This window comes from Clarias gariepinus, chromosome 2 (assembly GCF_024256425.1).
Source record: "Clarias gariepinus isolate MV-2021 ecotype Netherlands chromosome 2, CGAR_prim_01v2, whole genome shotgun sequence".
NCBI classification, from domain to species: Eukaryota; Metazoa; Chordata; class Actinopteri; order Siluriformes; family Clariidae; genus Clarias; species Clarias gariepinus.
Window position 1 is genome coordinate 8,321,269 of NC_071101.1, and position 13,732 is coordinate 8,335,000.

Here is a 13,732-nt window from a genome sequence, read left to right on the forward strand (position 1 = left end):
AGAACATGTGATGAGGTACGGTATTTCCCCTCCTTCCTCATGACACTGTGCTCAGACCACAGAGCCGTGACTCTAATGGCAAGCGACAAAGTGAGATTTCCTCAGTGCTGCTCCTGATACTGTTAATGCTACTTCTGCTAGCTCTAAGTCTGCTGACAGTGGTGTCCAGGTCATAGTATGAATCGTCCTACCAGTACTGCGGTTATCACTCCAACTGCAGCTACTACTACTAATATACACCGATCAGATGTAACATTAAACCATTAACCATTAGGGCAGCTCCAGCCCATGGGGGGTATGGCGTCGCTGGAACTCTCGGGTGTTCTGTGGTGTCTGGCACCAGGGCTGGGAGTAGATCCTTTGGGTGCTGTGGTTTGGCCTCCATGGATCAGACTTCGTTTGTCCAGAGATTGGGATCTGCGGAGTTTAGAGGCCGGGTTAGTGGCTATAGACTCTTTTCCTGATGGGCTCAGGGGCGTGGCAGGCTGTGGTGCACTGGGTGTTCTGGTGCTAATTCTATCATGGCCAGCATTGACTTCTTCAGCAATTTGTGCTGCGTTGGCTTTTCTGTATAATCAGACCAGACAGGTTGACCTTTGGTCTCCGCAGGTATGGGGGAGCCCTGGGTACCCATGATCCTGTCACCGGTTTAGGTAAAAAAGTTTGAAAGTTTTTTACCTGTTAAAGCTGTAATACTAGTTGTTGTAATTGTAGTAATATTACAACAACTAAAAGTACAAAAGCCAATACTAATACTCCCATATCAACTACCACTGAGACTTCAGGTATGATTTATATGCAGACTGAGGAGTATCTGCATATATTAAAGAGGCCGAGGGCAGTGCGCTGTTCTGATTGGTCGGTAAGATGGGAGTTAATCCACTGCATTAGAGTGAGATTGATTCCTCTGTGTCTGTGGTATTACAGTGAGAGATGGAGGTCAGGAACCAAAGCGCTCACTTTCCCTCCCTCTCTTTCTCCCCACACCACCACACACACACACACACACACATATATAATGGCATCTGTCTGTTTCCACAGATATGTCTGTCTTTTGACCACTTGTGCGTCTCGTTTCATTAAGTGCGCTTGTCGTTCTCAAACCAAGAATAGATGTGAAGCTTGTAATGTATTTAAAATGACCCTCAGCATTCTAACACACCTGAATAAAACATCTATTATATTCCAGATAATTGCGTCCATTTTCCATTAACGGTGTCTATACACTCCAGCGAATACATGACCCGTGCATGCAATCAGATAATTATCCTATTTCATACCACAGGCATTTCTCCTTTCACATTTGTGAGCCAGGGAATTGAACCAAAGTGGAACACATCACAAAATGATCTGATCTTGAATGCAAATGTTTAATGTAATAATTACTTAAAATACTACAAAAATAGGTTTCAGTGACGCTGCTACAGTGAGAGGAGGTTTCAGTGACTGTTACAGTGAGAGGAGGTTTCAGTGACGGTGTTACAGTGAGAGGAGGTTTCAGTGACGGTGTTACAGTGAGCGGAGGTTTCAGTGACGGTGTTACAGTGAGAGGAGGTTTCAGTGACGGTGTTACAGTGAGAGGAGGTTTCAGTGACGGTGTTACAGTGAGAGGAGGTTTCAGTGACGGTGTTACAGTGAGAGGAGGTTTCAGTGACGGTGTTACAGTGAGAGGAGGTTTCAGTGACGGTGTTACAGTGAGAGGAGGTTTCAGTGACTGTTACAGTGAGAGGAGGTTCCAGTGACGGTGTTACAGTGAGAGGAGGTTTCAGTGACGGTGTTACAGTGAGAGGAGGTTTCAGTGACGGTGTTACAGTGAGAGGAGGTTTCAGTGACGGTGTTACAGTGAGAGGAGGTTTCAGTGACGGTGTGACAGTGAGAGGAGGTTTCAGTGACTGTTACAGTGAGAGGAGGTTTCAGTGACTGTTACAGTGAGAGGAGGTTTCAGTGACGGTGTTACAGTGAGAGGAGGTTTCAGTGACGGTGTTACAGTGAGAGGAGGTTTCAGTGACACTGTTACAGTGAGAGGAGGTTTTAGTGACTGTTACAGTGAGAGGAGGTTTCAGTGACAGTGTTACAGTGAGAGGAGGTTTCAGTGACGGTGTTACAGTGAGAGGAGGTTTCAGTGACGGTGTTACAGTGAGGGGGTTTCAGTGACGGTGTTACAGTGAGGGGGTTTCAGTGACGGTGTTACAGTGAGAGGAGGTTTCAGTGACTGTTACTGTACAGTGAGAGGAGGTTTCAGTGACTGTTACAGTGAGAGGAGGTTTCAGTGACGGTGTAATAGTGAGAGGAGGTTTCAGTGACAGTGTTACAGTGAGAGGAGGTTTCAGTGACAGTGTTACAGTGAGAGGAGGTTTCAGTGACGGTGTTACAGTGAGAGGAGGTTTCAGTGACTGTTACAGTGAGAGGAGGTTCCAGTGACGGTGTTACAGTGAGAGGAGGTTTCAGTGACAGTGTTACAGTGAGAGGAGGTTTCAGTGACGGTGTTACAGTGAGAGGAGGTTTCAGTGACTGTTACAGTGAGAGGAGGTTCCAGTGACGGTGTTACAGTGAGAGGAGGTTTCAGTGACGGTGTTACAGTAAGAGGAGGTTTCAGTGACGGTGTTACAGTGAGAGGAGGTTTTAGTGACTGTTACAGTGAGAGGAGGTTTCAGTGACTGTTACAGTGAGAGGAGGTTCCAGTGACGGTGTAACAGTGAGAGGAGGTTTCAGTGACGGTGTTACAGTGAGAGGAGGTTTCAGTGACGGTGTTACAGTGAGCGGAGGTTTCAGTGACGGTGTTACAGTGAGAGGAGGTTTCAGTGACTGCTACAGTGAGAGGAGGTTTCAGTGACGGTGTTACAGTGAGAGGAGGTTTCAGTGACTGCTACAGTGAGAGGAGGTTTCAGTGACGGTGTTACAGTGAGAGGAGGTTTCAGTGACTGTTACTGTACAGTCAGAGGAGGTTTCAGTGACTGTTACTGTACAGTCAGAGGAGGTTTCAGTGACTGTTACAGTGAGAGGAGGTTTCAGTGACGGTGTAATAGTGAGAGGAGGTTTCAGTGACGGTGTTACAGTGAGAGGAGGTTTCAGTGACTGTTACTGTACAGTGAGAGGAGGTTTCAGTGACTGTTACAGTGAGAGGAGGTTTCAGTGACGGTGTAATAGTGAGAGGAGGTTTCAGTGACAGTGTTACAGTGAGAGGAGGTTTCAGTGACAGTGTTACAGTGAGAGGAGGTTTCAGTGACGGTGTTACAGTGAGAGGAGGTTTCAGTGACTGTTACAGTGAGAGGAGGTTCCAGTGACGGTGTTACAGTGAGAGGAGGTTTCAGTGACAGTGTTACAGTGAGAGGAGGTTTCAGTGACGGTGTTACAGTGAGAGGAGGTTTCAGTGACTGTTACAGTGAGAGGAGGTTCCAGTGACGGTGTTACAGTGAGAGGAGGTTTCAGTGACGGTGTTACAGTAAGAGGAGGTTTCAGTGACGGTGTTACAGTGAGAGGAGGTTTTAGTGACTGTTACAGTGAGAGGAGGTTTCAGTGACTGTTACAGTGAGAGGAGGTTCCAGTGACGGTGTAACAGTGAGAGGAGGTTTCAGTGACGGTGTTACAGTGAGAGGAGGTTTCAGTGACGGTGTTACAGTGAGAGGAGGTTTCAGTGACGGTGTTACAGTGAGAGGAGGTTTCAGTGACTGTTACAGTGAGAGGAGGTTTCAGTGACGGTGTTACAGTGAGAGGAGGTTTCAGTGACTGCTACAGTGAGAGGAGGTTTCAGTGATGGTGTTACAGTGAGAGGAGGTTTCAGTGACTGTTACTGTACAGTCAGAGGAGGTTTCAGTGACTGTTACAGTGAGAGGAGGTTTCAGTGACGGTGTAATAGTGAGAGGAGGTTTCAGTGATGGTGTTACAGTGAGAGGAGGTTTCAGTGACTGTTACTGTACAGTCAGAGGAGGTTTCAGTGACTGTTACAGTGAGAGGAGGTTTCAGTGACGGTGTAATAGTGAGAGGAGGTTTCAGTGACGGTGTTACAGTGAGAGGAGGTTTCAGTGACAGTGTTACAGTGAGAGGAGGTTTCAGTGACGGTGTTACAGTGAGAGGAGGTTTCAGTGACTGTAACAGTGAGAGGAGGTTCCAGTGACTGTTACAGTGAGAGGAGGTTCCAGTGACGGTGTAACAGTGAGAGGAGGTTTCAGTGACTGTTACAGTGAGAGGAGGTTCCAGTGACGGTGTAACAGTGAGAGGAGGTTTCAGTGACGGTGTTACAGTGAGCGGAGGTTTCAGTGACGGTGTTACAGTGAGCGGAGGTTTCAGTGACGGTGTTACAGTGAGAGGAGGTTTCAGTGACGGTGTTACAGTGAGAGGAGGTTTCAGTGACGGTGTTACAGTGAGAGGAGGTTCCAGTGACTTTTACAGTGAGAGGAGGTTCCAGTGACGGTGTAACAGTGAGAGGAGGTTTCAGTGACGGTGTAACAGTGAGAGGAGGTTTCAGTGACGGTGTTACGGTGAGAGGAGGTTTCAGTGACGGTGTTACAGTGAGAGGAGGTTCCAGTGACGGTGTTACAGTGAGAGGAGGTTTCAGTGACGGTGTTTCAGTGACGGTGTTACAGTGAGAGGAGGCTAAAAAGCTTAACCGGGCTGCTAATTTTTATCTCTCTCACACGCACACAGACTACAGTTACAGGTGTGTGTGTGTGTGTGTGTGTGTGTGTGTGTGTGTGTGATTCTCCATTAGTATTGCCACTCTCACATCTCTCCTGCAGCACATACAGAGAGAGAGAGAGAGAGAGATTTAATTGTTCCTGTAATAATTAAAGAGAAGGAAAGAATATAGAGGAAGAAAAACAGATAATTGAAAAAAGTAAAGGGGAAATAAAAAGAAAGCTAGGTGAGATGAACAACATGAATGATCTAATAAAGGAAGGATAAATAAAAGTCAGGGAAATACGAAGAGGAGAGAAAGAGATAGACAATGCATATAGTGAGGGCAAAGCAAAAGGGAATTAGAGAGATAATAAGGAAGAAAGAAGAGAGATTAAAAAAAAAGAAGATGAAAACCAATTTAAAAACAATACTTAAACAAAAAAATAAGAGATAAACAGACAGAGAGGTAAAAAGGAAAAAAAATATATGGGTACTTAAAATACCAGGGGATAAAGAGGACGCAAGGGAGACAGAAATAGCCACAAAAAAAAAGAATAAATTCTTTTAAAAAACATACAGTTAAAGAGGGGGATGAGGAGAAAGAGAGAAAGATGCAAGAAATAAAAAAACAGGGACACAAACTAGTAAACAAAAAAACGAAAATGAAAAGAGTGAAGAGAGATAAAAGGAGAGAAAATGAAAGGAGAGAAAGAAAGAGAGATAGAGAGAGAGAGGTGTAAATAAAAAGATGAGTGTGAGATAGAGAGAGGGAAGAGAGGAGACAGAGCTATTTTTAGCTCTTGTGCTGCAGCTGATGACTGAATCTGGAGAAAAACGCAGCTCTATTTTTAGCTCGCCTCGAGTCTGACCGCAAGGCTTCACACACGCACACACAAACACACACACACACACAGACATACAGTACACACAGGCACACAGACATACACGTGCACAATAATACATCTATATACACACAGGGCTGCGGAACGATACACACAAGCATGGACACACGGAGACACACACAGCTGCATAACAACACGCATAGCTATACAACAGACACACACACAAACTCAGCCACAGATACTGTAAATACGCATACACACACGCACACACAGCTGCACATCAAACACACCCTTAGAAAACACACAACTGCACAACAGAAACAACACACAAACGCGTTAAGATGAATTAATGGATTCAGCACGTGAACGTCACCGTCCCCCATAATGTCTCTCTTTCTCAAACCTGTGCAGTGAAGCTCTTACCTGCAGTGGGCGTGGCTCAGAGTCCACACCTCACTTTGTAGGCAGTAGTTTATACACCACAATACAGATCTGATCACACGTAACTAACTGCTTCACTACACTGAGGCATGACTGGAGCGCATACACTAGTTTCCATGGCAACACCGAAATAAACACATGGATACATAATAATTACCTAAAACTATATGTCACGTTATTGTTTCTATGCAAAAATGTGCAATTTAAATTTTTTTAGATATAAATCTTTATACCATGTGTGTGTGTGTGTTTGTACCTCTGACACTCGGTGGAGTGCAGCACCAGCTCCTGGTTCCTGGCAGTGAGTGTGAGTTCATGCTCAGTGGGGTTAAACACATCCAGCAGCAAGTGGCACTGACGTGTACTGTAGACACACACACACACACACACACACACACACACACACATATATACATATTTAAAACACCATATAGCATATAGAGAGACTGAGTCAAATAAATTGGCGTGTTTGTCTAAGAGATGGGCATGGCTGAATTTGACCAATGGGCGTGGCCCAGAGGTTGACGAAGCATGTATGAATCTGACCAATAAGCATGTCTGACTAATTGATGGGTGTGTCTGACTCAGATGGGCATATCTAAGTCTGATTAATGGGTGTGTCTAAATCTGATTAATGGGTGTGTCTGAATCTAATTAATGGGTGTGTCTGAATCTGATTAATGGGTGTGTCTGCATCTGATTAATAGGTGTGTCTGAATCTGATTATTGGGTGTGTCAATCTGATTAATGGGTGTGTCAATCTGATCAATGGGTGTGTCAATCTGATTAATGGGTGTGTCTGAATCTGATTAATGGGTGTGAATCTGATTAATGGGTGTGTCTGAATCTGCCCGATAGACGTGTTTGAAACTGACAGATGGGTGTGTTTAAATCTGACAGATGGGTGTGTCTGAATCTGATTAATAAGTGTGTCTGCATCTGATTAATGGGTGTGTCTGCATCTGATTAATAGGTGTGTCTGAATCTGATTAATGGGTGTGTCAATCTGATTAATGGGTGTGTCAATCTGATTAATAGGTGTGTCAATCTGATTAATGGGTGTGAATCTGATTAATGGGTGTGTCTGCATCTGATTAATAGGTGTGTCTGAATCTGATTATTGGGTGTGTCAATCTGATTAATGGGTGTGTCAATCTGATCAATGGGTGTGTCAATCTGATTAATGGGTGTGTCTGAATCTGATTAATGGGTGTGAATCTGATTAATGGGTGTGTCTGAATCTGCCCGATAGACGTGTTTGAAACTGACAGATGGGTGTGTTTAAATCTGACAGATGGGTGTGTCTGAATCTGATTAATAAGTGTGTCTGCATCTGATTAATGGGTGTGTCTGCATCTGATTAATAGGTGTGTCTGAATCTGATTAATGGGTGTGTCAATCTGATTAATGGGTGTGTCAATCTGATTAATAGGTGTGTCAATCTAAATAATGGGTGTGAATCTGATTAATGGGTGTGTCTGAATCTGCCCGATAGACGTGTTTGAAACTGACAGATGGGTGTGTTTGTGGGTGTGTTTGTGTATGTCTGACCCAACGGGCATATTTCATATAAAAAATAACTGTAGCTAAATTGAGTAAAAACAAGACCACTGTAGAAATCCCCAAACAAAATACAGTAATAAGGATTTCATGTAATTTTATTTCCACTTTTTCAATAACAAAATTATAAATATTAGGCAAAAGATCCAGACAATTTAATTGACGCAGATGATAAACTAACCACATCACTTCAGAACTTAGAATACTTTACTCCCTTTGAAGAGAATGAACTAATTTCACTTATCTCTTCTTCAAAATCGTCAACCAGTGTATTAGATCCTATACCGACACATTTTCTCAAGCAGATAGTTCCAGCAATAACAGAACCCCTGTTGAATGTAATGAACTCTTCACTTAGCAGTGGGTATGTCCCTAAATCCCTTAAATTAGCAGTTATTAAACCGATAATCAAGAAACCTGACCTTGACCCCTGTCAGCTGTCCAATTACAGGTTTCTATCTAAAAAAAGTTAGTAGCACAGCAACTATGGTATGTTCACATTTACATAGAAATAGTATAAATGAACTGTGTCAATCAGGATTTAGGCCTCATCACAGCACAGAGACAGCACTCGTTAAAGTAGTAAATGACCTCCTACTGGCCTCTGATCAGAGTTGCATCACTATACTTGTGTTACTCGACCTCACTGCAGCTTTTGACACTATTGATCATAGTATTCTCCTTTACAGATTAGACAATGTAGTAGATTAAGGGTACAGCCCTCTCGTGGCTCAGATCATATTTGACTGATTGTTATTTAGTTTGTAGATTTAAATGGTGACCATTCTGCATGTTCTAAAAGTGGAGTTTGGTGTTCCACAGGGTTCAGTTTTAGGCCCATTGCTTTTTTTCCTTTAAATGCTTCCTCTGGGCAACATAATTCGTAAACATGGTATTAGTTTTCATTGTTGTGCTGATGACACACAGTTATATGTCTCAGAAATACCAGACGAGAAAAAAACAGCCTACAGAAGTTGAGCAATGTGTGCAGGACATACAGTAAGAGATTGGAATTAACTTCCTTCTGCTTAATCCTAATAAGACAGAAGTTCTAGTCATTGGACCACAAGCAGCTGGAAGTAAGCTTTCTGATTACACTGTAACTTTAAATGGCCTTTCTGTTCCATTGAGTGCAACAGTGAAAGACCTCGGTGTGATTATAGATTCCAGCCTTTCAATTGAAGTTCATGTAGAAAATATTACCAGGAAAGCATTCCTTCACCTCAGAAACATTGCCAAGATAAGAAATAAAATATACTGTCAGTAAATGATGCAGAAAAACTAGTGTTTTATCACTTTATCACCTAATGTTTAACGTTTTAGGCTGATGGAAGCACTGGACTCAAGGTCCCAGAATGCAGTGCAGCTTTACGTCAGGAAGGCTCAGTTAGTCAGCTAGTCATGGCGCTAATGACAGGATTGGTGTGTTGGGTTTGACACTTTAGAAGCTGACATGTTTGTGGAAAGTCTAGAGATGAGGCCGTGAGAGAGCTAGAAACACTGAGGCATTCTGGGTAATATAATCAACTAAACTAAAACTAATCGTGTGTCCATGGAACTTATAATTGAAATACCCAGAATGCTTTGTGAGTGGCAGATATCTGAAAAACAATATGCTTGAAAAGCTCACCAGTCTTAATGATGGTAGAAATACTGCACTACGGATATAGCTGGAAATCTTTCCTGTGCGTGTGTGTGTGTGTGTGTGTGTGTGTGTGTGTGTGTGTGTGTGTGTGTGTGTGTTTTCAGAGGTTGCAGTGCAGCAAAGTGAAACAGGAAGAGGAGGGTGAGGGACGTGATGAGATGTGAGATGACTGACATGGCAGATTTTATTATAGATAATGATACAGTGCTATTTATTATTACTGAGCTCTCTCTCTCTCTCTCTCTCTCTCTCTCGACATCTTGTTCTGGATTTTTCTCTCCCATCACAACCTTCCTGTCTCTCAATCTTAAAATCTATCCCTGCCTCTGTTCTTATCAGTCTCAGTAAAGGGGCGTGGCTTGAATTTTTACCACTCTCAGTGAAGGGGCGTGGCTTTTCTCATCATTTACAGTGAAGGGGCGTGTCTGTTATTCTTATCAGTCTCAGTAAAGGGGCGTGGCTTTTATTTTTACCACTCCCAGTGAAAGGGGCATGGCTTTTATTCTTATCAGTCTCAGTAAAGGGGTGTGGCTTTTATACTTATCAGTCTCAGTAAAGTATAAATTTTTTGTTAAGCAGTCGCATGAAGGGGCGTGGCTTTCAATCCTACCAGTCTCAGTGAAAGGGGCGTGGCTTTACTTATCAGTCTCAGTAAAGGGGTGTGGCTTTCATTTTTATCAGGCTTCACTCTTATTTTCTCTTATTAGTCTCAGTGAAAGGAGCGTGGCTTTTAATCCTACCAGTCTCAGTAAAGGGCGTGGCTTCTAATTTTATCAGTTAGAGGGAAGGGGGCGTGGCTTTTGTGTTTATCTGTATCAATAAACAGGCATGGCTTTGTACTAATCAGCATCAGTAATGGAGCTGTTTTACTGTAGGTTCCTTGCTTTGATATGTGTGTGTGTGGGTTTGTGTGTGTGTGTGTGTGTGTGTGTGTGTGTGTGTGTGTGTGTGTGTATACCTGGTAGCGGGGAGCGTGCTGACCCTGGTAAAGAACACAGACGGCTCTACATCCACTCTGATGCCCAGACTGAGCTCTCTGTAATAACCATCCACATGCCCCGGACCTCCACTGTACCGGAAACACAACACACACTCCAGCGTCTGGAGAGAGATGGAGAGAGAGGGAGAGAGATAGAGAGAGAGAGAGAGAGAGAGAGAGAGAGAGAGAGAGTGAGATCCAGCATGTTTTCTGAATGGACAGGAAGTGATTGATTTGCTGATGTTGCTGCACATAATTCTCTTGATTTTTACAGAAACCTGTGAATTTTCCCGGCTGAGCAGACGCTGTATTTACAGCCACTTACAGCTGAAGAAAAGTCTCACCCTGTCTATTTCTACACATCCAAGCACAACCTGCATCAACCTAAAGAAAATCTATAAATAAAAAAATATATATCGATACGCCACCAGGTTCTGCATCAACACCCGACGCATCCTGGCGTGTGTGAGCTTCAAATGTGCCAGGTAAGCAGCCGTCAGGTTTAATGATGGCGGGCGTGTTTGTGAGGTGAAGGATAAAAGATCCCTAATAGGAGCTGCATAAAGGCCGTGATTCTTCACGCGGCAAGCTAAACTCTTTACCGCTGCCCTCTTATTGCAGATCAAAGCCCCTCTGCGCAGACTTATCTTTAATTTAGCTCACACGGGGAGGAAGATGAAAGACGACAGGAGGAGCAGGAGGAGAAGGAAGGGAAGACAAGAGAGAGAGATGGAGAAGGAGAAGAAGCTGGAGTGTTCTTCAGAGGCGCGCTGTCTCTAATGAGAGACTTTTACACCGCTCTCACAGAAACACACGCAGAGAGAAAGAGAGAGAGAGAGAGGGAGGGAGAGTGTGTGCACCTGCGTGGGTTTTATCTCCCAGACTTTGATTTCAGAGACAATATGGAACACGAGCTCCTGTTTCTACATAAAGTAAGATGAAAAGGGAGAGAGTGGAAGAAAAAGAGAGATATATTAAGGTTTCAAAAAATAAAACAAGAAGAAGAAGAAGAAGGCTGCAAGTCTGAGCGATCGCCTCTCCTTCTCAGGGTGGTTATACTGAAGAAATGTACAATTACATAAGTTAACATCAGGTGAGTACACACACACACACACACACACACACACACGCATCGAGTCCCGGAGATCAGACTTTCTCCGGTCTGATGTCTGATGTGAACATAAGCTGCAGTTCTCCACCTGTGTCTGATCTCACACACCCTGCTCCTCCTCCTGAACACACACTTCACATACGGCAAAAATAATAATAATAATAACAATAATCACTGTGGCCTCGTCTGCTTGTACATGTTTTGTTTAAACAAACAAACAAACAAACAAACAATTATCTTTAAATACTGACACTTTACAGCCAGGGAACACTGGGGCAGTGATTAAAAAAATGCCATAAATGGACAAACAAACAATAAACAAACACAGAAGCAAAAACAAACAGACTATTTTATAGCCAGGGAACACTGCTACAATAATAATAATAACAACAACAACAACAACAACAACAACAACAATAATAATAATAATAATAATAATAATAATAATACCATAAACACACAAACAAACAAACACAAAAGCAAATAAACAAACAGACCGATATATAGATCGACAGATAGGAAGATATAGATAGATAAACAGATATACAGACAGACAGATAAACAGATATACATACAGACATGCAGATCGACAGACGAATGGAAAGACAGACAGATAAACAGACAGACTCCTTTCCCCAGCTCTGGACCACCGCTAGGGTTTATAGGAACGTTAGAAAATAAAATAAAAATGAAGTAAAGTGATGTGAGATGTCCTCTTACTCCTTCTCTCTTTTTCTCTTTCCTTGTGTGTGTGCGTGTGTGTGTGTGTCACAGCTACACTGACTATTACATATCAAAAATTCTGGAGTTGAACATTCTCTGTGTTACAGTCCACCACTCTGGTGGACAGCTTTGTGCTGTGTGTCAGCCTGTAGTCACCGCAATGGTTTACAAATGAAGGTGTGTGTGTGTGTGTGTGTGTGTGTGTGTTTCGTGTCTCTAGAAGGCATGTCTGAATTCTCTCAGTGGAACGCCGCAAGCAAGTAGCAGGCCGAAATTATTAAAAGGTGCAAGGTGCAGAAGGAACCCGAGCACGAGTGTGTGTGTGGGGGGGAACTAAATTGGACAGTGGGGAGAAAAACTATACACACACACACACAACCCATGCTGTGATGCTAGCACAACTTTTTTTCCTTACTCTTACACAACTGTCGCAGGAGATCACATGTCTCTCTCTCTCTCTTCTTCTCTCTCTTTCTCACTCACACACACACACACACCACTGATCAGTTTCTCCTTTGACCTCTCAGTCATCTCCAGCTCGTTTCGCTCCCTCTGCGTGAGGAGGAGAGGACCACAGTGAGATCAGGCAGTGAATCAGGGAGCGGAGTCGAATAAAACAGCGGCGGATCAGAGCCTGTACTGTAGCACGGCTAGCGTAGAGTGACGTACAGTAGGTTAGCATGGAGTGTAGTAGCATGTAGAAGCACGAGTACTGTGGAAACCTCACACAAACACGCCACACACGCCTCAACATCAAAAGCACTGCCAGGTGAAGTGAATAAGATATAATTATCCCCTTATTTTGACACCGGTCAAGCTGTGGGGTCCGCATGTACAGAGCGGTACCTCTGCATACGAATATGGCAGAGGTCTTAAGGTGAAAGTTTGTATTGTGAAACACATTTTCCCATAGGAAATAATGTAAGCTCAGATAATCCGTCCCTGCCATCTGAAAATACTATCAATATTACCAATTTCCAACAGTATAATCATATTTTTGCATATAAAAACAATCAAAGCATGTATTCATCAAATGAATAAAACTTAACCTTAATTTATGATTCCTCCTGGCACCGGCTGCTTTAAAAACCAAACTGAAAGCGGCTCCCTTTTTTCTTTCTACCATCCTTGATGACATTCTTCGAACCCATGGTGCTGTGTCTTCACTAATTCTTGCAATAATTGCAAAAAAAAACAACCCACGAAAAAATTTGTAAAAGCCATCGCTTTTCATTTACTTTCCACTGACGCAAACAAGTTTTCTACAGCTCCTGGACGTACGTGCAATTTCAGCTCGGCCTGTTTACTCGCTTGCATGCTGAAAATGGTTCCTATGCCAAGACAAATTGCTTGCAAACTTTTAAGGCGAGAATTCGTGAGTACGTTCGTATGCTGAGGTATTGCTGTATTAGACAGCAAGTGAACCATCAGTTCTTAAAGTTGATGTGCTAGAAGCAGGACAAATGGGCAAGCTTAGGGATCTGAGAGACTTTAGCAAAGGACCTCACTGTGAGGGCAAAAAATTTGGACTATAGCATCTCTAAAACATCAGGTCTTCTGGGGTCAGCTTGCAGCTATGTAGTGGTTGGTACTTACCAATAAAAGACAACCTGTAAACTGCCGACAGTGGCATGGGCATCCAAGACCCACACCGTGCATCAAGCACCGTGCACAAACTGGTCAGAGTGCCCATACTGGCCCCTGTTCACTGTTGAAAGCTTCTACAGTGGGTACGTGTCAGAACTGGACCATGGAGTAATGGAAGAAGGTGCCTGGGTCTGATGGATCATGTTTTCTTTTACATCATGTGGATG

General features: G+C 43.3%; 1 protein-coding gene across 3 annotated transcripts in view; it reads right to left on the reverse strand.

Moving 5' to 3' along the window:
* Positions 1–13,732, reverse strand: part of trappc9 (trafficking protein particle complex subunit 9) — a 215,968-nt gene that overhangs the window by 68,981 nt on the left and 133,255 nt on the right. For all 3 annotated transcript variants that reach the window (XM_053481018.1, XM_053481001.1, XM_053481010.1), the window contains 2 exons: positions 10,064–10,206; positions 6,157–6,264 (listed from right to left, as the gene is read on the reverse strand). In XM_053481018.1, coding sequence (XP_053336993.1) covers positions 6,157–6,264; positions 10,064–10,206 — 251 coding nt within the window. The remainder of the gene's footprint in view (positions 1–6,156; positions 6,265–10,063; positions 10,207–13,732) is intronic.